The sequence below is a fragment of the Panicum virgatum genome, chromosome 8N, assembly GCF_016808335.1.
Source record: "Panicum virgatum strain AP13 chromosome 8N, P.virgatum_v5, whole genome shotgun sequence".
NCBI lineage: Eukaryota > Viridiplantae > Streptophyta > Magnoliopsida > Poales > Poaceae > Panicum > Panicum virgatum.
Window position 1 is genome coordinate 30264720 of NC_053152.1, and position 26310 is coordinate 30291029.

Below are 26310 nucleotides of genomic sequence, written 5' to 3' on the forward strand. Positions count from 1 at the left end.
TAGGACTCCAACTGTACTCAGCTAGGACTTTCCATGTAACCCTATCCCCCCGGATATATAAGGGCGGGCAGGGACCCTCTCAAAACACATCAACACCTAAGGCAATACAAACAAACAAACAGGACGTAGGGTATTACGCAACTCGCGGCCCGAACCTATCTAAATCTTTGTGTTCCTTGCACCATCGAGTTCCAGAGCAGTCGATCCCTACCTACAAACCTTACTACTAAGGGTATCCCTAAGCAGACTTGGCGGTAAACACCGACAGATATACACAAATATTTCATAATCAATTTATTTCTCCTATAGTGTTCAAGACAAAATGATAGATGATGCAAAACAAAGATGAAGTTTACGATGTGGATTGGATAAGGGTTGTGTCGGAACAGCTCATAGGATTCATTATGAGGAGAACCTGGATCCTATAGGCGAGCTCGTGAGGCACAAACATGACTTGTATATTTGTAAATATGATGTTGTGTTATTTGTATATTTGTAAATATTATTGTAGCTATTAACTTAATTGCATGATTGCCAACAAATTTTAGTTATTTTCATACTATTTTAACTTGACCATGATGAATGTACGTATAATAGTGTAGAGCTCGGGTACACTTTGCAATTTTGAAAGAATAAATAGTAAATAAAATAGGACATGGAAAAAGGGAGAAAACCCTTTCGTACCGGTTGTCCAACCAGTATCAAGGGCCTTAGGCACCGGGTGAAATACGCGATGGTCAAGGTTGCCACTTTTGGTCACGCTTCCCAAGTACTGGTTGGAAAACCAGGATCAAAACCGGTTTCCAACCGGTACTAAGGGGCTATTTTCTAGAAGTGAAAAAGAAAAAAAATGGTACTAAGGGGCTGTTTACTAGAAGTGAAAAAGAAAAAAAACTAGAGGGGAAGTTACAGCTCTCTCAATACCGGAATCTGCATAAATAAGTTATTTAATAATCATGAAAAATAGTATCGAGACATTCCATTAACTGATTATTTAGAAAGATGTATAGAGGAATCGTACTTTAACTAGTCTTGCATTTAGAGCTTGTTCGGTTGCACATGGTTTATTCCATGCCGGGAATAATAGAAATAATAAGAGATCGGGTTTTATTTGTTATCGAAAACTACTTCCAACAAAATAAAATTTATAATAGGTACAACAAGATACCAGGATTAATTCCACATCTCTAGACTCATGTAATGATTCCTCATTTCCTGTTGTATCTATCATGAGTTTGTTTTATTGTAATTAGTTTGCAACCCAGAATAAATCCCGATCTATTACTATATCTCTTATTGTTTCTATCTTTCCCAGCATGGAACGAATCCAGGCACAACTGAACAAGCCCTTAGTGTGTTTTTGGCTAGCCATCTGGAACAAAATTAATGTTCACTATCGTACTATACATACACATATCGGAAGGCGCTCGTGAGGCGATCTACCGCTTCATCTCTAGATTGTTTCACTCGAAAAACTCAATTCGTTCCCGAGTATTTCTGGATGGTAGTGTTCGAGAGGCAGAGCTTATCCTGCGGAAAGGCTCGCCTGTCCACAAAATTCTGCTGTGTGTGTCACATTGCCTTGCAACCGGCCGGTGATTGCCGTGCTAGCCGGGTTGTGTGACGGCCAGATCGTGGCACGAGAGGGTGCCGGAGTGGTCGGCATCGAGCATGTCGAACTCCTCCAGGAACTCAGAGATGTCTTCCCGGCTGATCTTCCCGAGCTCCTTGAGCTTGTACAACGCGAACTCCGCGGCGCTAACCCTATGGTCGCCGGTGAGGTCCGCCGCCTCGAGGTCCATGCTGGTGGTCCGCCGCGTGAGCACCCATTGCGCCAGCGCCTTCTGCCGCCGCTCCGCGCCCAGCTCCGCCGCGTACAGGAAGAAGAGCGCCACCACCAGCGTGCTCACCGTGATCCATGCGGCCGCGAACGCGCGCCCGGCCGTCGACGTGAAGCTTTGGTCGCCGTACCCGAGCGTGGTCACCGTCGCGCACACGCAGTAGAAGGCGTCCACGGGGCGCATCCCTTCCACCTTCACCAGGAACGCCATGCCGGACGCGAGGATCACGGCTAACAGCGCGGCGGAGGTGTAAAGCTTGTAGAGGACCTTGTTGGCCTCCATGTTGCGCAGGGACTTGCAGTCGTCGGCGTGGTGGAGGTGGAACGAGCGGAAGACGAGCGCCTCCTGCTTCTCGACGAGGTAGTCGGCGGCTTTGCTGAGGAAGGCCCCGACGAGGGCGACGCCGGCGAAGCCGAAGGCACAGGCGAGCAGCTTGGCGGCGTCGCTGGACGGGACGAGGTCGCCGTACCCGACGGTCGTCATGGTGACCACGCAGAAGTAGAGCGCGTCCAGCGCGCGGTTGCCGCTGCGATCGCCGGACATGTGGTCCATGACGAGGTAGAAGGCAGCGGTCCCGGCGAAGAGGTACGCGAGCAGGAGTACGCCGACGAGCCAGAACCTCGGGCGCGTGCCACCGGTGAGCAGCCCCTTGGGCGGCACCAACGGCGAGGCGGCGCTGGGGCCCTGCCGGCTCTGGAGAGTGGACCCCTGCTCGACGTTGTGCGACGGCGCCGTCTGGCAGCGCCGGAACCTCCTCGCCCTCCCCGGCGGTATCTTTGACTGGATGTCAGGAGGGTCGTCGTCATGTAATAGGTGTTGCAGAACGCCGTTCTCCGCCATTTCCTCCAGGGGAAGAAGACGCGAAGAATTTGCCAGAAATTTCGGAGTTGCAGCAATCGATCGACAAAAGTCGATTTCTCTGTATTCCCTTGCTTGCCGGCCGCCGGGTCCCTCTTAACGGCTCAACCTGTTCTTCTACCTGTTATAGTCCACACATGTTAATTGTACATGTGTGGACGTGCATTTTCACGATCTAACTTTTTAGGGTAAGGGAAAAAGATAAAATTCTCTTCATCTTATGTACCTTTTGACCTCACAAAGCCCCCTAAAGTATATATAGTTTGGTACTTTCGGCGTACTCATTGCCAATGGAAAATATGATGTGCCACTTTGCATGACAGGCATACGGTTCCTGTTTGTCCCAACTATTGTCAATGGTCCATTATGTGGTTCAAAGATTTTGGTTTCGATAAACCTTGAGATTGCGCTATAGAGAGGAGGGCCACGAGATTTCTTGGATTTCTTTATAAATTCCTACCATGCATGGATCTCAATGACAAAAATCAGCTGATGATACAGGCACTGAGGCACAAGATCCATTCCAGTTGATTTATTTTCTACTTTCGATATTGATCACCACTGAATTCAAATAATAAATTGGGGCTAGAAACACAAAGTGATGCACTTTAGACACGACGTATAAATAAAAAGCCCTACCACGGAAAAGCCCTACCGCTCCTGCCCTCCACCGCTGCCGCCTACGCCGCCAGGGCTCGGTCCCCTCTCCTTCTTCTCCGGTGTGTCTGCCGCTCTCCTTCTTCTCCGGTGTGTCTGCCGGAGACGAGAAGGGGAGGGGATCCACCCTTTTCCTTTTCTTCTAGTTTTATAGTGTCTTAGGGTGTGCTAAATAAATTTCCGGTGAAATCATATGATTTTCGGCCGGGTTTGTGAGATCTGCGATGACTTCGGTGATTACCACGACGAGATCGTCGTTACAAGCATCGATTTCATCGGCAGGCGACCAATTTGTAGCCATTATCTGCAAGGGGAGGGGTCCTTCTGGGAGCCCCCTACGAAGACAACAACTCCGGGTCAACGATCTCATCGTCGGTGGCCGCGGAGAGGAAATCAAGTTATGAAGGTGATAAATCTGCATCCTATGTTATACCTGATGATGCAACCTCCGATATTCTTTCAGCGATTTATATGCGTTTTGGATTGGTTCCGAAACGTTGGATCTTGCGGCATGTCCAATGTTTCGGGGTTGGTCATCGGATTTGGCATAAGGACTGCACTTTGGCTTCGACATTCGATGAAAGTTTTTGGAGAAGAAGACGATGGAAGAATCTGGATAGACTATTATGTATCTTGTATTTCAGATTTTTTCATGTGTAATTTGGGGATGTACTTTGTCAAGATTTAATATAAGTCTCCCTTCCCTTCGCAAAAAAAAGACACGACGTATAAATATTAGACAACTCTCATAATTGATATCGTAAGATAAAGGAAGAAACGATATCCTGGTGTGTGGGTTGAGCTGGGGAATTTTTTTAATCAGTTATGGATACTGCTGGAATAGTACTAGACTCCTAGACAATCTGTAATCTTAATTCATTACTCTTCAATAACAACTTACTTATAAATGTATATAAAAGGCAGCCCTCTTGATTTTTTTTTGGATTTTCTTTAATGGAAGCATTGACGGAGAACCCTGGTCCAATCTTTCGAAAGGTATTATGATAAATTGGATTGGCGGGAGACTCACCTTGACAGTCCAGCTTCAGATTAAAAATGACCCAAACCGTGCAATCGCTACATTACAACCTGTTTGTTATCATCCATGCCATCGCACGGTTGACATAACCACGTAGGCTACGCCTATTGAAATAGAAGAACACAAGCAAGAATATTAAGTGTCCGCGTGTGCCTTGTGCGGGAACTATGTTAGACACAAAAGGTTTGATGCAGATATACAGTTGTGTAAACACGGGGTTTGATGCAGAAATACAGTTGTGTAAACACGGGTTTAACGATAACTACAGATTATGGACATCACATGGAGAGAGTCATGTTGAAATTGAAAATGTGAGAGTTCAGAGGAAGTCGATCCTATGGATGATATTTTAATTGACCTAGGTGGTGGCCGTACACCGACAAGTCATGATGATATTACACTCTCTCCTTTCACTACCAGAAAACTAGGCATTAGTACTAGGCGGGAAACCACAGTTAGTACTGGTTCCTCGCCCGGTACAATCTCATTGGTACTAAATGCGTCTATATTTAGTACCGGGTGAACTGACCGGTACTAAATAGCACATTTAATACCGGTCAGGAACACCAGCCGGTACTAAAGGAATTTTCGTCCAAAAAAATTGGTTGCTTCTCCGGGGCCTCATTCCTCTCTCTCTCCCCCCTCATTTTTCTTTCTACCGCAGTCTGCTTCGTTTTTCTGCTCTGTTCTGGAAGAACAGAGAAAAAAAAGACAAGCATGCGACGGTGGGAAGAAAACTAAGGGCAGAAAGGAAGGGTGAGGAGCTAGAAAAGGTTCATTTAGATTACAACATTCAAACATTCAAACCAAGATTAAAAAGACCCAGGATTAGAAGAAAAAATATACAATAGGAGAGATTCAACAGGGAACGATTCAACATTCAATTACATCTCTGAAAATGAAAAAAAATAAAATTCATGGGCCGGCGGAGCCCAATCGCTCGCCTGCAGGCGACCTCATGGAATGGCTGCAGGGGCCAGGCACCGCCGGCCTCCGGGCCTTCCACCGCGCCCACGTCTGTCTATGCCGCCGGGTCCTACCTGCAGGGAGCCGCGCGGAACGGCCGCCGCTGCCGCGGCTGCACCAGCCATTTGGGCTTCCGTCTCGGCCGCCGGGCCACGCCCGCATGCGTCTCGACTGCCGCAGCCTGGCCGCGCCCGCGCGCGTCTCGGTCACCGTAGCATGGCCGCACCGGCCGCCGGGGCTTCTGTCTCCGCCGCCGGGCTGCGTCCGCGTGCATCTCCACCGCTGTGGCCGAGCCCATGCGCTTCTCCGCCGCCGTAGGCGAGCCGTGCCTGCCCGGCCGCGGCAGGGGGGCGCCGCGCGCCGAGGGCACCGCCCGAAGGGCCGCCACCTACTCAAGAGAGGAGAGAAGGGAGGAGGAAGGAGAGAAGAAATAACAGGAAAAGGAGAAGGGACGAATAGATAAAGATCCTTTGGTGGCCGCTCGTCCGCGAGATTTTTTTCGCGTGGTCTGTTAGTACCGGTCGGAGGTTACATCCGGTACTAATATTATATTTTTTGTACCGGGTGAAGCCTCTACCTGGCATTAAATGTTCTGAGTGCTATTTAGTACCGGCTGGAGCGACCAGCCGGTAGTAAATGATTACTTCGTGGTGTTGGTGACGCCCTCTAGTACCGGTTGGTGGCTCTAACTGGTATAAAATGGTCTCCGTAGGTACTGTGCTATAGGACCGGTACTAAATCTACGTGTTAGTACCGGGTGAAAGACAACCGGTACTAACAGCCACGGACGAATGCTCATTTTTCTAGTAGTGTTTTATAGGATGGTTGTGTTGATGCAAAAACATACCACGCCAAATACAGAGCACTGAAGGTATAGCATGTAGCGCGCTTGGTCCACCAAAGATAGAAAAACTGTGCACCTTGCACAATCGCTGCGACTAGTCAGACCGGTATGGTGAACCGGTCTCGTTGAGTCAACCCGATGAGGATCCAATGAATGCCCGCCAGGAGGGATCCTATCGGGGCAGTGCAACTAGGTTGCACATCAGCATCCATACTGACCTAGTGTGAAGTGGCAATTCAATTTGTGATAGATATCTTTCATATGCGATATTGATTTGTGACGTTTATTTTTGTCACTAATTTTGGGTCTGGGTTGGGCTAGCGCACCTATGTGGATATGTGATGTTTAATTTTGTCGCAAACTTTTGGTTCGGGCTGGGTTGGCGGGCCTATGATCAAGTGGATTTGAAAGTTCTAATGTTTTTTTTGGCTCGTCATAAAACAGAAAACGGTTCTGTGACGAATTTTTTTTCATCATAGATAAAATCTGTTCTGTGATGTTTTTGGGCATTTCGTTACAGTAGTACAAACTTGATGCGTGTTCTACAACAAACTGAAATTCATCATAAAAATTTCTTTGTGACGAATTCTAACCTTTACAATGGCAAAATCATTCTTCACCGAAGCTATGATTTCCACTCGTAACAAAATCCTCCTCGCGAAACTCTCTCATTTTCCCTGTAAATCCACGTCGTCAAGCAGCTCAACCACCAGGGGCCAATTCTTCACGATTCACAACACCTCGCAGGGCTCTATGCCTACGGAAGAGCAGGTCTGCCTACCGCTGTGCCCCCACGCCTGCTCTTGATTCTCACCATGACAGCCGCACACGTGGTACGTCCACGAAGTGTGGTGTGGGTTGGGTGGTCCTTATATATTTTTAGCTCAAAATTTATAAGACTAAGAGATTGATCCTTTAATATATAAGGATCAATTTTTAGCTCACCATTACAGCCGTACATGGGGCAGCAGGACTGCTCACTAGCGTGAAAAGTTCTATAATAACCAATTGCGCATGGCAGGTATCTTATCCTATTGTAACTACTTGTACGATATAGGACTAGTCCAATAGAAGGAAACTACCAAATAGATATTGGAAAGGACTTCTTGTATAGTATTCGACTAGGATTTCCATGTAACCCTGTCCCCCCAGACTATATAAAGATGGTCAGAGACCCCCTCGAAAAATGAACTATTATAACATCATCCAAGGCAGTACAAACAACCAACAGGATGTAGAGTATTACACATCTAGCAGCCCGAACCTATCTACAGCTTTCCGTTCCTTGCACCATCGGTTCCAGACCTCAGCGAAACCCTCCCACAGACCTACCACCTTAGGGTATTCCTTGATGGGCTTGACGGCTAAACACTGACAGCTAGCACGCCAAGTAGGGGACTTCGACGAATGTCAACTGGTGAATTCAATGGCCAACCTCAACAACTCAAACTTCATGCCTGAAGGCACAACTTTGATCTTTGGCTCCTGGGTCTGCACCACCGATGGATCGGGTGGCTACTCTATGTGACACTCTAGGTGTTTGAGGGCTAAACAAAAACTCACCAACATAGCATCATGCATCATTAACCACAAAATTGAAATAAATGCAAGTGTAAGTATGTGTGTCTATGTGTATATGTGCATAGGTCAGAAACTTTAAATAACTTTTAATCCAACGCAAGTATGCATATGAAATTTAATAGGCGTCTCACTAAAGTCGTGATAAACCGAAGCCTTGCTTGTGGCTTTGTTTTCAGGTAAAAGTTTTGAGGACTTGGTTGCAAGTTATGGTTGGTCGGTGGAATGGAATACGACCACGACCATTGATGATAATAATGAGTGTGTCATGTACGGGCTTCATCATGGTATCTTGTATCGTCGTGTAGATCTATCATTTATTTCCCACTATAAATCTGAACTCTGAACTACTTTATGTTTAAAATTCAAGTACTTTGCTGAATCTCGAATCTGGTTTATAATATTTCCTTTATGTTCGTCTTCCGCTGCAAAACCAAACTCTGTTGTACTTGCTGATTTTCAAAACTTGTTGAACTACCTTTTATGCTCTTTAAACTCGGTCTGTAATATATTTCGGTATACAACTCTGTTATGTAAGAATTGATGCAATATTGTAATCTCTGGTCCCGCCTTCGTGTGGACTATGTTTGCTTTGTCCATCCTAGAAGTTTTGTGGTTTTTATCGGGATTTTACCCGAGGGACTGCCGAGATGAGCCATCTGAGGTGCGAGTTAAACCCCATTTGCCTTTGCGATGATGGTTAGCACACTTAAATTGGTTTTGACGGGCAGTTCTGCCACACTCACCCGATCATCAGCCCCAGGGAAGCCCCCGGAGAAGAAGGATCAACTCGCCAACTGTGCCAAGAATCTTCAAGAGATGATACCTATTTCCTTTCGAGGCGAGTGAGAGGAAGTCTGATCCTCACGTGACTCTGACCCAAGCTTCACCCGTCCTCATACCAGATTTCGTTGGGAACAATCTAGTTCCAACTTGCATTGGCGACTCAGTCGAGCTAGATGTCATCCCCAATTCCGAATATTTTTAAAATTCTGATTCAATTGGAAAATACATCGCATATCTCAAGTCAGTCAAGTACCCAAGGATCTGCAACACTGAACTACTTGATAGAGTAGATCGGGTGTCACATAGTATCGCCGGGTGCATTGAACTAGCTGAATCAGCTCTCCAACACTGCAAGACCCAACAAACACCTGAGAAACCTAGCCCACGACTTGATCGGATGGGCGAAATCCTCTCTGGGATTGATCGGGTCGACTCGTCCCTCACCGACTGCTTCAAGATGGCAGAAGACACTCTCAAAACTGAAGATCACAAGATCGAAGAATGGATGAGCACAAGAACATATCTGATTTTGGTGATGGAGAATGCAAGATTGCTAAAAGGTGGCCAGAGCAGTGGGCAGATGAGGTGAAAAAAATACTAAGTTACTGCACGATTAAATAGCCAGTGGTGGTGGCAGTCTGGTAAATACTTGAAGACAAAGAGGCACTTCACATTTTAATTTATTTTTGAGCGGTAATTCAGGGATTTTTTTGACTCTGTGATCTGTTTAACTATTTTGTCTGGGATTATATTTCAAAAAAAAGAGCATTTAGATATCAGATTCAACCTATCCGTCTATACCATCAGGATAAGTTATCTGCCACGAGTTTTGGATCCTTAATTCCAAATCTGGGGATTTAGATTCAAGGCTCGGGGACAACAATACACGTGTCATAGATGGCTTATTTTTCAACTTTTTTGGAAGATAAGTAAAAAGACTGGTTTGACCTCAACCTGATTCTTCAATTCAACCTAAGGCTTAGGGGCCGAAAATACTCTATATAGAGCGCGAGTTTTTTGCGCAACTCGCGCTCCATATAAAAGGAAGATTTCAGGGCTTGAGCACCTCACAGCCTCGACACAGTCAAAAAGTACTCGAAAGACTATTCGAAGCACTCGATGGGGAGCTCGGAAGCACTCGATAGAGCACTCAAAAGCGCTCGAAAACACTCAAAGCACTCGAAGACGTCTTCAGAAGTACTCGACGCCTGCATGACTCGGCTACGATCGAAGAGCTTGGGGGCTCGTCAGACCGGGGGCAGCCGAACAACTTACAGTTGTAGAATATTCTAGAATAAGAAATAGTGATGGCATGTACCTTATCTTATTGTAACTAACTGTACATTAGTAGAACTAGTCGAATAGAAGAAAACTACTCGATAGGCATTGGGAATGACTCCTTGTATATAGTATTCGACTAGAATTTTTGTATATCCCCCAGACTATATAATGGCGGGCAGAGACCCCTCAAAACATGAACAATCATAATATCATCTAAGGCAATACAAACAACTAACATGACGTAGGGTGTTACGCATCTCGCGGTCCGAACCTGTCTAAAGCTTTTTATTTCTTGCACCATCGGTTCCAGACCTCGGCAAAACTTCTACAAACCTACCACCTTAGGGTATCTCTAGGTAGGCTTGGCGGCTAAACATATAGGGGCGGGTCATGCCCTAACCGCCCTCAACAAACAGATTTCTAGATGGATCATACCATCACCTACTCATAGAATGCATGTTACTCACTCCTGCAAACCGCTATTATTTGTTGTAGAAAATATATTAGGAGTGGATACAGCACCCATCCCTACAAATATTGTTTTACTCAACCCTAAAAATTATTATTTTTAAGTGTTGTGCAGTTGTTCGAGGTCCACTTTTCATTTTTTGTCTATGAAGTCCGTGATGGATATATAGGATACATAGTTAGCAGCTGCAACCGTAGGCATCCACCCACAACCCCACCCAACCGACCACCGCAGGATGCCGATCCGACGCCCTGCACACTACGCCCAGGGCTGCGGATTAATGTGGATCCCATGCAACCACCTACAATGCCAGCTACCTCCGCTAGCTTTGCTAGCTAACTAGCCAGACCTGGACTCACGTCAGTGAAGTTTCATGAGTTTCATAGGCATGCAAGGATACTTATAAGAAGAGAAAATGGAGAGTTTCATGGAATGTGAGAAATTTCATCCCCATAACACTCACCAACTTTTTTATCTAGTTTTTGCCCTAAGTAATTTTGCAATGAAATCATGCATTAAGAGTCGTCTAAGGGCGCAACCTGGCATTAGTTGGGAAGCCTAAATGCTAGGTCCGGCTGCACGTACCAGTGATCACCTTTTTTTGCTTGAAAATAGGTTAATGAAAAGGTCCATTTTAGAAATTTCAAAGCACGAGTGCATGACATTCAATACTCTCAAACTATTGGTTTGAGTTGGGATGCAAGCCAATTTAAATAGGAGAGTTTTCCGAACCTCTATGGTTGAATATACAACCAAGGGAAGAATGAGGCTCATTTACATAATGCACGTGTGCATGCACATATATTTTCATGTGAGGAACCACGTGACATGTGACTTGTAACGCGAGCAGCCAAGCCATGTTGGTGTAAATCTTTTGCTATATGTGTATTAATTAATCATTTAACAATAATCATTAGATGTGATTAGTACATAGTCAATACCATAATCTCGAATTAAACGTGTTGTATTAATTCGTGTTATCTGGGCGATTTCTAGCAAAAACAGTCAGCCGTGGGCTGCTTTCTCATCTATAAGAAGTCCTGAAGATCGTCTACCAATGGATACATGAAACACCACATCATTCTGTCTCTTTTTTCATCAGGCGAACTATGCCTTCCTATTGAGCTGCTAAATCTTGCTGACCCCCTTCTTGGCGTGCACCGAGGATAAGACTGAGCGGTATCTCCGAGCCGTTGCCGTTGTGAAGCCTGCAGGAGGGACGATAATAAGATTTCCGGGTGTAACATCCCGAGAATTCACCCAAATAAATTACTCACTAAAAATATTTTTCAAAAATCTTTTCGTCGCCGAGCTCGAATCTTTTCCGGCGATTCGTCATCCTAACACCAAACCCAATCTCCATCCTGACACCGAAATCAATCACCGTTTAAACTGTCCCTGTTCTCCTCATTCCTCGTGCACGTCGCTTCTCGTCGACACCACGCTCAGCTTGCGACCAACGCCGCGAACCCCGCCGGCGCCTCCTTTTCTTTTCCTCCTTTTTCCCCTTTTTCCATTTTCTACTTTTCTTTTTCTCCTTTTCTTTTTCCCTTCTCCTTTCTTCCTTCTCCTTTTCCCCCTGCTCCTTGCTCATGCGCTGCACGCGCGCCTGTAAGCATCTAGGCCCTCAAGGTATGTTTCAGTGATTAATGACAACCATTATTGTGACTAATGAGTTTGTGCAGCTTAATAGATCATTATCGCTCATTTGGTCATATGTCAAAAGAGGCCCCTCAATTTCATTATTCAAAAAGGCGATCTTGGTATTAAACTCAATTATATGTCAAGACTAAGGATCTTTCTAGTCCTAAGTGTCATAAGGTTGAGAAGGACACTTAGGTTAGTATAGGTTTTATAGTTTTGTAGTGATCGCACTATTAAGAGGGGTTAAGGCTAAGTAACTTGAGCATGGACATGGTCATTTGAAAATGGATGCACACTATGGTCACTCAGGTTTCTAGAAGTTCAAATAAGTGGTTCTCAACTTATATCTCAAGAATATTTGGATTTCATTCAAGACTCAAATCAGAAAAGGCAAAATCAGAAAAAGTCTTTAACACCGGTTTAACCGACGACCTCAATTTTCTATACGTCGGTTAAACGAAGTCAGCAGAGTCTGGACAAGTCAATAAACCGGTTAAACCGACGTGTTTGAATTTAACGTCGGTGCATTAGTCCAGAGTTGGTTTTTCCAGGGTATTTCAAGTTCTATACACCGGTTAAACCGACGATGTTTGAAATGGGACGTCAGTGCAATTTACCAGTGAGATGGTTTTTCCAAGGACTTCAGAAGTTGTACTCACCGGTTAAACCGACGATAGGTTTGAGTTAACGTCGGTGCAGTTGTCCAGAGACTTGGTTTTTCAGTTGATCAGTGGACAACTACACTCACCGGTAAAACCGATGATACGTCGGTTAATCTGCCCAAGTTGTAACGGCTAGTTTCCAGAAGGGGCAGTTTACATTCATCGGTTAAACCGACGATGACTATTGGAGGTACGTCGGATTAACCGGCGCTACGCAGTTTTCTGGCAGCTTTTCTCCAACGTCTCTATTCGTGTGAGCTGCCTATATATACCCCTCCAATGGGTCATTTTGCCACTCTTGACACCAGGCAACATCCATACACTCAATACTATAGTCAAGAGCCACCTTGAGCTTCATCTTTCACATACTTGTTCATTCAATCAATCAAGAAGCAAGATTAAGGACTTGAGTAGAGAGAAGCTTGTGTGCATCCGTTCTTGGTGATCGGTTCTTGCTCAAGTGAAGGTCTTAGCTTGTTACTCTTGGTGATTGGCATCACCTAGGCGATCTTGGTGATCGAGGTGTTTCTCGCGGAGCTTGCCAAGGATTGTGGGAGCCCGGAGAAGAAGATTGTACGTGGCTTGATCTCCACCACGCCGGGATGGTGAACGGAGACTCTTAGTGAGCGCCCTCGTCTTGGTGACTTGGGAGGTGACAAGACTCTTTGTGAGTGTCACAACGTAGATTAGGGGTGTGTGCCAACACATCGATACCACGGGAAAAAATCCGGTTGTCTCTTGTCCACTCTCTTTATTCAAGCATTTTCTTTCATGCAATTTATTCATGTGCTTGACTTAGAGATTATAACTTAGCTCTACCTTGCTAGGCTTTACTTCTCTTTTTATCTCTCTTAGCTTGTGTAGGTAGCTTAGTTATCCGGTTGGTGAATTGGTGCCTTACTAGCATTGCATAGGTTAAGGTTGCTTTACTTTGTTTTAGAAATTGAAAAAGGCCCAATTCACCCCCCCTCTTGGTCCATCGATCCTTACAATTGGTATCAGAGCCTCGTTGCTCATTTGGATCATTAGGCTTCACCGCCTAGAGCTATGGCCAAGATGGGTGGTTCATCGCCTCACTTCGAGGGCAAGAACTTTGCCTATTGGAAAGTTCGCATGGCCGCATACCTTGATGCGATTGCCCCCGAAGTGTGGTTGGCAACTAAGACCGGGTTCACCGGAACTCCCACCACCGAACAATTAAAATGGAATGCAAAGGCTAGAAATGCAATTTTCGCAGCCATTAGTGAGGAAGTCTTTGCTAGAGTAAATGGCATGGACTTAGCAAGTGATATATGGAAAGAGCTAATTGAAATCCATGAAGGTTCCACAAAAGTCCGCGAACAAAAATATCACTTGTTTAGAGCTAAGTATGATTCCTTTAAAATGTTAGCTCATGAAAATTGCAATGATATGTACTCTCGCTTGAATGTCATTGTCAAGGACATTAATGCACTTGAAATATCGAAAATTGACAGTGCCTCCATCAATCGCAAGATTCTCATGCTCCTCCCGAAGCCCAAGTATAATATCATCAATGCTATGCTTCAAAAGGAGAATCTTGACACAATGGAAGTGGGAGAACTTGTGGGCGAAATTCGCGCTCATGAAATGAGTATCCTTGGTATGTCCGAAGAGCCAACTTCAAGCAAATCAATTGCTCTAAAGACCAAGGCAAACAAATCCCGCAAGCTCAAGATGATCAAGCAAGATTCAAGCTCAAGCAATGAAGAAGATGATCATCATGAAAACTCATCCGATGTTGAAGATGATGGAGAACTTGCTCTCATGATGAGAAAGTTCACACGCTTGAATGACAAGATCAATAAGAAGGGTTTCAACTTTGACTCTAAAAAGGGAATGTTCCGGCCAATGGATGTCAAGAACAAAATTTGCTACAATTGTAGAGAAAAAGGCCACATCCGTCCAAATTGCCCCAAGCCGGAAAAAAGAAACAAGGATAACAAGAGCAAGCATCGCCATGATTCAAGCGATGATGAAGAAGAAGAAAGGAAGAACAAGAACAAGAAGGTTGGGAAGAAGAAGAGCCATGACAAGAAGACCAAGCTCTTCCCAAAGAAGAAAGGGCACACCAAGAGAAGCTTCTTGGTGGAAAAACAAGAGTGGGTGACCGATGTCTCATCAAGCGAAGATTCAAGTGATGAAGAAGACATCATCACCATCGCCCTCACAAATGAAGAACCATCACTACCTCCACCTCCAATGTGCCTCATGGCCAAAGGTAACTCTAAGGTATGTGAGAGTGAAGATGATAGTGATGATGAGCTTGACCCTAATGAGTTTGCTAACCTCATTAATGAGTATACATCCGTTATCAAGAGGGAAAAGGGCAAAGTCAAGGTTCTTGAGAGCACTCATGCCAAGTTAGAGCTTGCCCACTCCGATTTGCTTGGCAAGTACAATGACTTGCTCAAAAAACACAATGAGTCACTTGTACTTGCTAAGCAAGTTGAAGAGAGCCACAAAAAGCTTAAACAAGTGCATAGAGAGTTAGCTCACAAGTATCAAGAACTTGAATTTGCCTATGAAGCAATTGACCCAAGTCTTGAGAACTTTGCTCATGAAACTATTGAGAAGGTCAATGCTTCTACTTCATGTGATGACCTACTCATTAATGCAAATGCTACTAATGCTTTGCCTGAGCTTGTACCTTCTAGGGAAAAGGAATTGATGGATCAAGTAGCAAGCCTCAAGAGTAGTGTGGAGAAGCTCTCAAGAGGAGAATACATCCACAAGGAGATTCTGTTCAACAATGCCCGTGACTATGGCAAGAGAGATCTTGGTTCATTTCCGGAGCCAAACATAGCTACTACTCCTTCTCCGGAGATCAAGATTAGCTTCATCAAGGAAGTTGGTTCATATTGCCAAGTCACCGGGCACCACACTAGGGAGTGCACTTTACCATCACGTCCTCTTCCTAATTTACCCAAGAATTACTCATCAATGTTTCAAAATAACCATTTTCTCTTGAGTAAAGTGAAGGGCAAGGTGAAGGCCAAATTCATTGGCAAACTCACTAAGGAGTCAATGAAGAAGCTCCCCAAGCAACTTTGGGTCCCAAAAGCTCTTGTCACACATGTGCAAGGCCCAAAGCTTGTTTGGGTTCCTAAAACTCAAAAGTGATTCTCATGTGTGTCGGTGAACTACAAAGCCGGTGGAAAACATTGGGTACTTGATAGCGGTTGCTCTCAACACATGACCGGCAATGATAGCATGTTCACCTCTCTTGAAGACCCCGGCGATCATGAACATGTCACCTATGGTGATAACTCAAGGGGAAAAGTTTTAGGTTTGGGTAGAATAGCAATCTCTAAAGATTTATCTATTTCTAATGTTTTGTTTGTAGAAGCACTTAGTTTTAATCTCATTTCTATTGCTCAATTGTGTGATCTTGGACTAACGTGTACCTTTGACAAGAATGGTGTTGTAGTAACTCTTGAATAAGACAAGTCAATGGTATTCACGGGGTTTAGGCATGGCAACATCTATTTAGTGGACTTCTCTTCAAAGCAAACAAGCACCATGATATGCCTCTTCACCAAGTCTTCTCTTGGGTGGCTTTGGCATAGAAGAATTGCTCATATTGGCATGAGCAACCTCAAGAAAGCCCACAAGAGAGGGATGATCACTGGCTTGAAGGATGTCACATTTGACAAGAACAAATTATGCAAAGCATGTCAAGCCGGGAAGCAAGTAGCAACACATCATCCCATCAAGACGATGTTGTCTACCTCCAAGCCGCTCGAGCTTCTACACATGGATCTCTTTGGTCCAACTACATACAAGAGCATTGGTGGTAACCTCTATTGCCTAGTAATTGTTGATGATTTTTCACGTTACACTTGGGTTATGTTTCTAGGCGATAAGGGTGAAACTCCGGAAATCTTCAAGACATTTGCAAGAAGAGCTCAAAGGGAGTACAACTCCCCAATTGTGAAGATCCGGAGTGACAACGGCACCGAGTTCAAAAATATGAAGATTGAAGAATGGTGCGATGAAGAGGGCATCAAGCATGAGTTCTCCGCTACCTACACGCCTCAACAAAATGGAGTGGTGGAAAGAAAGAACAAGACACTCATCACCCTAGCAAGAGCAATGTTGGATGATTATGGCACGTCCGAGAAGTTTTGGGCGGAAGCAATCAACACGGCGTGTCATGCATCCAACCGAGTATATCCCCACCGACTCCTCAAGAAAACTCCATTTGAGCTCATCACCGGAAAGAAACCAAATATATCCTACTTTCGAGTCTTTGGTTGCAAATGTTTCATCTATAAGAAGAAAAGGCTCGGTAAGTTTGAGAGTAGATGTGATGAAGGTTTCTTTCTTGGTTATGCATCAAACTCCAAAGCATATAGAGTATTCAATCAAACCTCCGGGTTAGTTGAAGAAACATGTGATGTGGAGTTTGATGAATCTAATGGCTCCCAAGAGGAGGTTGTTGGCTATGAAAATGTAGGTGATGAAGAGATTGATGAAGCTTTGAAAAATATGTCCATTGGGGATATCAAGCCGGAAGAGGTGCATGAAGGCAATGATCAAGGGGGAGGACCTTCCTCATCTACACCAAGCACCTCCACGGCACCCCGAGTTGATGAAGATCAAGAAAAAGATGATCCACTACCTCAAGAAAATGTGCCAACGCCAACACCCCAAGTCCAAGAACAAGAAGAGCAAAGTGTTCCACCACAAGCACAAGTCACCCATAATCCACCCCAACAAGCATCCACGCAAGTACCGCTAGTGAAGCATGGTCGCATCTCCAAGGATCATCCAATTGGTCAAATCATTGGTAGTCCATCAAAAGGAGTAAGAACTCGTTCTAAACATGCTTAATTTTGCGAACATCACTCGTTTGTTTCTTGTATTGAACCCACTAGCATAGAGGAATCGCTTGAGGACTCGGATTGGGTGATGGCCATGCAAGAAGAGTTGAACAACTTCACCCGCAATGAAGTTTGGGTCCTCGAAGCTCCTCCGAAAGACAAGAACATCATTGGCACCAAGTGGGTCTTTTGAAACAAGCAAGATGAACATGGGGTGGTGATACGCAACAAAGCAAGACTTGTGGCAAAAGGGTTTTCTCAAGTCGAAGGTTTGGATTTTGGTGAAACTTTTGCTCCGGTCGCAAGACTTGAAGCTATCCGTATCCTTCTTGCTTACTCTTCACATCATAACATTAAGTTGTATCAAATGGATGTGAAAAATGCTTTCTTAAATGGCGTTATTAACGAACTTGTTTATGTTGAGCAACCTCCCGGGTTTGAAGATCCGAGGAATCCTAACCATGTTTATAGGTTGCACAAGGCACTCTATGGGCTCAAACAAGCTCCAAGGGCTTGGTATGAGAGGCTTCGTGACTTCCTAATCATGCAAGGCTTCAAGATCGGGAGGGTGGACACCACGTTGTTCACAAAAGACGTCAACGGGGATCTTTTCATTTATCAAATTTATGTTGACGATATTATCTTTGGCTCAACTAATGATTTACTAAGCCATGAGTTTGCTACCATGATGTCTAGGGAATTCGAGATGTCTATGATTGGCAAATTGACCTTCTTCCTTGGTTTTCAAGTCAAACAAATGAAGGAAGGGACATTCATCCATCAAGAAAAATATACTAAAGATATCTTGAAGAAGTTCAAGATGGATGAGTGCAAGCCAATCAAGACACCCATGGCAACTAATGGGCATCTCGACTTGGATGTGGACGGTAAACCGATTGATCAATCCCTCTATCGTTCTATGATAGGGTCTTTGCTTTACCTTACCGCATCTAGGCCCGATATAATGTTTAGTGTGTGCTTGTGTGCCCGCTTTCAAGCTAACCCAAAGGAATCACACCTTTCGGCTGTGAATAGGATCCTTCGGTATCTCAAGCACACCCCTAGCATAGGCTTGTGGTACCCCAAAGGTGCTAGCTTAGATCTCTTGGGATACTCGGATTCGGATTTTGCCGGAAGCCGTGTGGGTCGCAAGAGTACCTCCGGGGGTTGCCACTTGCTTGGGCGTTCTCTAGTATCTTGGTCGAGTAAGAAGCAAAATTCCGTGGCTTTGTCCACTGCAGAAGCAGAATATATAGCGGCCGGTGCATGTTGTGCCCAAATCCTATATATGAAGCAAACCCTTTTGGATTTTGGTGTGAAACTAGATAGGATACCACTCCTTTGTGACAATGAAAGTGCCGTAAAAATTGCCAAAAATCCGGTTCAACACTCTCGCATAAAGCACATTGATATTCGCCATCACTTCTTGTGTGATCACGAAGCTAAAGGAGACATATCTCTTCAAGGTGTGAGATCCGAGGAGCAATTGGCGGATATTTTCACAAAACCATTAGACGAGAGTACTTTTGTTAGGCTAAGGAATGAGCTTAATGTATTAGATGCGGCAAATGTCATGTAAGTTGCCATGTCATATAGAAAAATGCATACATATAGGACACTTGTCTAACCATGGTAAGACAGTGATGAGCATGGGTTTAGCTAGAGGTGGTGGTCCACTTGTTTTCCTCTAGGCTTGAAGAAAGGCTCATCATGAAGAAGCTTCCCGTGGGTTCAAACTTGACAAGTAGAACTTAAATTCTTGTTATGCATTTCTTGTCATATAGATGTGCACTTCATGTTTATTCTTCTTTCGCATGTGGTTGTAGCTTGCACCATCATTGCATGCGTAAGGGTCACAAAAGAGATCACTTGATGAAAATGAGACTTGTTTCATATACAAGATCTTAATTCATGAAAACTGAAAAGAGCAAAATGTTAGGTACGTTATTGCCTAGTGAGCAATGTCATGATGAGTTTGAAGCTTTCTATCTTCAATATTCCTATGACATGGCTCATACATTTTATTTGGCGTTTTGTCTCTCTTGCGGCTTTTTCTTGTGTTTAAAAAGAAATTTATTTAAGCAAGTGTGCTATCCTATTTATTTTGAGGGGAAAAGTCGCCTATGCAAGTCCATTAACTTGAGTTTATTTGAGTTTTATAAGTTTATTGGACTAAGCATAGAAGAGTGAGCTGAGTGAGGAGTTTTTGGCTTCACCGGTTAAACCAACGTTCAATGGATCAATACCCATCGGTTTAACCGGTGTTACTAAGTTGTATCTCAGCTCAGTCAAGTTTCAGGCGTTCAACCGGCGTATACAAAAGTGACAGCATCGGATCAACCAGTGAACGTAACACAGTTTTGACTTGTCAATCAACCGGTGTTAGCAGCAATCAACCGACGAGTACAAATTGCATATCATCGGTTCAACCGGCATTCAGTTTCAATTCTGCAGGAGTCTCGGGTGAACTGCACCGACGCAATCAACCGGCGCTCAAACCCTAGGCGTCGGATCGACCGGCGTTAAGGAAATCCGCGGGGTCCACCTGTCATATATCTCTCTTGCCCGCCGCCGGTTCCCTTCTTCCTCTATTTCCCCCGATTCATCCCGACTCAATCCGCACCGCCGCCTCTCCATCGCCACCCCCGCTTCACACCGCGTCGCCGCCATTCCACACCACTGCTGCCACGCGCCGCCGTTCCAAGCCGCCGCCGCGCGCCCTCGCGCTCGCTCAGCGCCGCCCATGCGCACCTGCACCGCTGCTCGCCGCCACGGTCGCCAACCGTCGTGAAAACACGCCGCCACCGCAGATCCTCACCACCTCAGCTCCACGCCAGGCAAAGCTCTAGCCATCCCACGCTGCTTCACTCACCCCCACGCCGCAGCCGCAGCCGCAGCGTCTTCTCACCAAGCGCTCACCAGGTGTTCGAGTTTTTGCCTGATAGAGATGGGTCGCGAGAAGAGGAAGGGAAAGGAAGTTGTGGTCGAGAAGCCCGCTCGCAAGCGGACTCGTGCAGAGAAGGAGGCCGAGAGGGCCGAGATGGTGGCCAAGGCCGCCGAGGAGCAGGCATCAGGCTGTGCTCGTCCGTTCCAGATCAGGGAGGACCCCAGAGGCAGAGGCAGAGGCAGGGGTATAGGCAGAGTCAGAGGTGCCAGGGCCACCAGAGCCGCGACAGCAGTAGCAGCAGCGACAGATTCAGATGGTTCTGACTCAGAGGCAGCACAGTCAGAGGGGCAGAGTTCTCCACAGCAGTCGTCTGAGGGAGGTTCCCCGCCAGCGACAGAGCGTCACACTGGACCGAGGACTCGGGGAGGACACCAGCCACAGGAGACCCGCAGGTCCGCAGCAGCAGCAGCAGCTCACAGAGCCGAGGCCCTAGAGGCCGAGTGCGCAGTGTTCCGTATGGACACTGTTGTGCGTCTGGAGCCAGGTGTGATGCTCCAGAACTTGACCCGAGCCAATGCGGCCAAGGTCAAGAGGATTAGGTGGAGTGTTGAGGAGGAGGTCTGGTTCCCAGTGACCCGAGACAGCAGAGTCGACATGAGGTTCTGGACTCTGCTACAGGCCAGCTTCTACGAGACTTACCAGCGGAGGGGCCACCGGATCTTCCCGCACAGGGTTCTTGACTGGGTCTCACTAAGGCAGCCGCAGGGGGAGCAGACGTGAGAGCACACTTCGCTCACTTCAGAGGACTGCCCAGGCTGCTAGACATGGAGCAGAACCGTTATATCGAGGACTGGGTCAGAGTGTTCTACGCCACAGCTTGGATAGCACCCGAGCGCAGAGCCGTGCACTTCATGTTTGGAGGGCAGGACTTTGGATTGTCGAGGGCGACCATTGCTGATATACTTGGAGTTGACCTGGTCGACGTCTCGCTGCACGAGAGGGTTTACGGGGACTCAAATCCACCCCGTAGGGCGATGGTTGGCGGGATTGCTCCTTCTCACGAGGCGATCTCTCAGTGCTTCCGCCAGCCGTTCCCAGCCTCTTACGCCAGAGTGCCGAGCTTGCTGACTCCAGAGGCATACGCTGTTCACATGGCACTCCGGAGGACTCTGTTACCGAGGAGTGGCTACCCAGAGGGGTTCACAGGTTTGCAGCAGCTCTTGCTCATACACATCCTCACTCACGAGCCATTTGACATAGTTGACTTTATTATGGCTGAGATCGAGGATGTGATCACTGATGGGATGGGTGTGGTGCAACAGTTTCCTTATGGGCACTGGATCAGTTACATATGCTCTATGATAGTGCCAGCAGAGTCACCCATCAGCGCCCCTTATCGTCACGACGAGGCTCCCAGGTTCCCTGTCTACCGACCCACAGCTCCACAGGACAGGAGGAGGGGCAGACACGCAGATAGAGCTGCGATGGCACAACTGTCACCGGAGGTACAGGCACGAGTGGCAGAGGAGGATGAGGCACTCCTGGCAGCGGAGGCACAGCTTCCCGGGGGAGATGATGAGATTCACTGGTCTGAGCTTGAGTCAGACTCCTCCGAGGACGTAGAGTACTTTCCTCCAGCTGCCCCAGCCAGTCACGACCACGAGGCAGGAGGGTCCGGAGAGCCAACTCCTCCGACTTCAGCAGCTGCTACAGTCTCTGAGTCCCAGGTGACTCAGCCGTCCGAGCTCACTGCACTACTACAGCAGCTCGTGACTCAGCAGAGGGAGGACCGACTTGCTCAGGAGGAGGCCAGGAGAGCCCATGAGGCTCAGATTGCGGCTATTCAGAGAGAGGCAGCCCGAGAGCATGCAGCGACAGAGGAGCGTTTTATCAGCCTCATTGACAGAGTTTCACAGATGACAGACGCTCAGTTCCAGCAGATGCAGCAGGGCATGATGGCGATGTTAGGGATGATCTCCCAGCTTTACTCTCACACCGGACTCGCCCCACAGCAGCAGCAGCCCAGACTTCAGTGTGTTGGAGCACCTCAGCTTGCAGTCACACCAGCTCCTCCTCCTCCAACCCCTACTGCAGCTCCAGCTACTACAGCAACACCGGAGACCACGTTCTCGATGTCCGCACTCTTTGGATCTACCGGTCGTCCGCTCTTTTCACCACTGCTAGCGACCACACTCTTTCAGGACTCACCGTCAGCAGTTCAGTCGGTCGCCCTCCCTACCTCACTTCAGGCAGCACCTTCAGGGGGAGGAGCAGTAGAGGAGTCCCTGCTTCCACAGTCGACGCAGCCGGCAGCCTCAGCGGTCACTTCTTCAGATGTTGATACTTCTTCTGCTAACCCGGTTACGACTTCTATGGATCCTCTACCAGGCAGTGCCAGCACGAGAGCCTCCACGACAGTCACTCCCCCAGTGAGCTCAGACCCAGACCAGCAGCTTCTGTTTGTCACCGAGGGTGAGGGTTCTCCGTCCGACGACAACGACGACCCGGACCGCTTCCTCGCCGTACCACGACAGCACGACCCGTAGCTCGCCTTTTTGGTGCTTTGATGCCAAAGGGGGAGAGGTATTAGGGGGAGCCACAGAGTTAGGGGGAGGGTAGAGCTAGAGAGAGCTCGTAGTTATCAGGACTTTGATTCTTTGTATCACATTTGGTGTTAGTTCATGGATATGTACATTTGTCGCTTGAGTATGCCGTGCTTTGAGACATATCTATGGATTTCGTTTGAGCCGTTGAGCTCTTTGGTCCTTTTTTGAGTTTGCTTGTGTTTATCCTGTTTTATCTTTCTCGCTCTCTCGTTTTTTTATGTTTGTGTTGTCATCAATCACCAAAAAGGGGGAGATTGTAAGCATCTAGGCCCTCAAGGTATGTTTCGGTGATTAATGACAACCATTATTGTGATTAATGAGTTTGTGCAGCTTAATAGATCATTATCGCTCATTTGGTCATATGTCAAAAGAGGCCCCTCAATTTCATTATTCAAAAAGGCGATCTTGGTATTCAACTCAATTATATGTCAAGACTAAGGATCTTTCTAGTCCTAAGTGTCATAAGGTTGAGAAGGACACTTAGGTTAGTATAGGTTTTATAGTTTTGTAGTGATTGCACTATTAAGAGGGCTTAAGGCTAAGTAACTTGAGCACGGACATGGTCATTTGAAAATGGATGCACACTATGGTCACTCAGGTTTCTAGAAGTTCAAATAAGTGGTTCTCAACTTATATCTCAAGAATATTTGGATTTCATTCAAGACTCAAATCAGAAAAGGCAAAATCAGAAAAAGTCTTTAACACCGGTTTAACCGATGACCTCAATTTTCTATACGTCGGTTAAACGAAGTCAGCAGAGTCTGGACAAGTCAATACACCGGTTAAACCGACGTGTTTGAATTTAACGTCGGTGCATTAGTCCAGAGTTGGTTTTTCCAGGGTATTTCAAGTTCTATACACCGGTTAAACCGACGATGTTTGAAATGGGACGTCGGTGCAATTTACCAGTGAGATGGTTTTTCCAAGGACTTCAGAAGTTGTACTCACCGGTTAAACCGACGATAGATTTGAGTTAACATCGGTGCAGTTGTCCAGAGACTTGGTTTTTCAGTTGATCAGTGGACAACTACACTCACCGGTAAAACCGATGATACGTCGGTTAATCTGCCCAAGTTGTAACGGCTAGTTTCCAGAAGGGGCAGTTTACATTCATCGGTTAAACCGACGATGACTATTGGAGGTACGTCGGATTAACCGGCGCTACGCAGTTTTCTGGCAGCTTTTCTCCAACGTCTCTATTCGTGTGAGCTGCCTATATATACCCCTCCAATGGGTCATTTTGCCACTCTTGACACCATGCAACATCCATACACTCAATACTATAGTCAAGAGCCACCTTGAGCTTCATCTTTCACATACTTGTTCATTCAATCAATCAAGAAGCAACATTAAGGACTTGAGTAGAGAGAAGCTTGTGTGCATCCGTTCTTGGTGATCGGTTCTTGCTCAAGTGAAGGCCTTAGCTTGTTACTCTTGGTGATTGGCATCACCTAGGCGATCTTGGTGATCGAGGTGTTTCTCGCGGAGCTTGCCAAGGATTGTGGGAGCCCGGAGAAGAAGATTGTACGTGGCTTGATCTCCACCACGCCGGGATGGTGAACGGAGACTCTTAGTGAGCGCCCTCGTCTCGGTGACTTGGGAGGTGACAAGACTCTTTGTGAGTGTCACAACATGGATTAGGGGTGTGTGCCAACACATCGACACCACGGGAAAAAATCCGGTTGTCTCTTGTCCACTCTCTTTATTCAAGCATTTTCTTTCATGCAATTTATTCATGTGCTTGACTTAGAGATCATAACTTAGCTCTACCTTGCTAGGCTTTACTTCTCTTTTTATCTCTCTTAGCTTGTGTAGGTAGCTTAGTTATCCGGTTGGTGAATTGGTGCCTTACTAGCATTGCATAGGTTAAGGTTGCTTTACTTTGTTTTAGAAATTGAAAAAGGCCCAATTCACCCCCCCTCTTGGTCCATCGATCCTTACAGCGCCCCTCTGCACCCACGCGCTCCACGCGCCCCGGGATGCCCGGCGCGCCGCTCGGCCCTCGCCCGAACCGTCTCGTTGTCCTATCCCACCTCGCCGCTCGGGCCGCCGCTCCGCGACACCGAGCGCCATTAATGGCTGCCGAGATGCTCGCCGGCCACTGCCCACTGTGCCCCGCCCTCTCCACCGCCTCCCTGTGCCTATAAATAGGCCCTCCGCGCAGCCCTCCTCCTCCACAAGCTCAACCGCCCCTGCTCGCCCCCTCCCCGGCCTTGTAGCGCCGCCGCCATAACCGCCGCCGCTCACCTCCGCCCGCCGCCGTCGCGCCCCCTCCCCGCACCGCCTCAGCCCATGGTGAGTAGGGGAATCGAACCCCCTCGACCCCCTCGTGCTTTTCCGCCTCTCCCCGGCCGCCGCCGAGCCCCCAGGGCCGCGGGCCCATGGCCACCGCCCCCTCCCATGGCCCTCCTCTGTTCCAGGCGACGGGAGGAAGAAGAAAGGGTTGTTTTGCCCAAAGCCCCCTCCCTTTTCTCCTTTTCTGTTAAGTACCCCCCACCTCTCTCTAGTCCTTTTTCCAAAGAAGCCCCCCTCCTTTATTTCTTTAGGGAATTAGTCCCTCCACCATACAAATGTATTGACAAATAAACCCCTGCCCTTTCTAGTACAGTCGAGATACTTCCAGAAATCATAATCATGTACTTCCCTCCCACAAATAATTACAAACAGGTCCCCGAATCCTGGTTTAGCCCCTAAACCTCTCTTTAACCTATCATTACATGCGCTAAAAACCCTCCGATTGACCTGAAACTCGACCACGTCATTTCTAATATAATTTCAGCTGTGCCATTAGAAAACCTTCCAAAATTTTCTTTCATATCCTCATATCTTTATTTTTAATGATTCGAGCTCAACGGTAAAACCTTTATTTCCTTTTCTTTATTGTGTGCCTGTTTGTGTGCGTCGTAGATCACGGTGTGAATGAGGGAGAACCCAACGAGGAGTACACGGAGCAGTACCGCGAGCCGAGCCCGAGAACGAGTACCGTGAGCAGGAACTCCCGGAAGGTTTCGAAGATGGCAAGTTCAATCTCTTCCTTTGATGCATATTTTGTCCCAGTTTTATAAACACAACCTATTGGTCTGTTTTACAAAACTGAATATGCTTTTACTGCTAAAACCCGGTTGGATAGCCACCCCTTGATTTTTATAACCATTCCTTGATAACCTAGGTTTGTCTCTAAATATAATTTGCTATGTTTGGATGATAAATCCTACTAGAATGCTTAGGACCCGGTTACTCAGTGTTTTCAAAACAAAGAAAATCGTGAGTATCAAAATGGGAAAAATGGGATTTTTGGGAAATAAAAGAAAGACATGGCTAGTTGAGATGGATGGTGATTCTTGTGTG

The 26310-nt window shown here is 46.6% G+C and overlaps 1 protein-coding gene across 1 annotated transcript; it reads right to left on the reverse strand.

The window, feature by feature from the left end:
- Window positions 1–1173: 1173 nt before the first annotated feature.
- Window positions 1174–2796, reverse strand: LOC120686891 (two pore potassium channel b-like). The gene has a single exon (XM_039969085.1). It carries the CDS (start codon window positions 2679–2681, stop codon window positions 1608–1610), a length of 1074 nt encoding a protein of 357 aa, XP_039825019.1. The 5' UTR covers window positions 2682–2796; the 3' UTR covers window positions 1174–1607.
- Window positions 2797–26310: the final 23514 nt, after the last annotated feature.

Excerpts from the sequence above, each read along its gene's own strand:
- LOC120686891 (XM_039969085.1), bottom strand. The coding sequence starts at position 2,681 with ATGGCGGAGAACGGCGTTCTGCAACACCTATTACATGACGACGACCCT.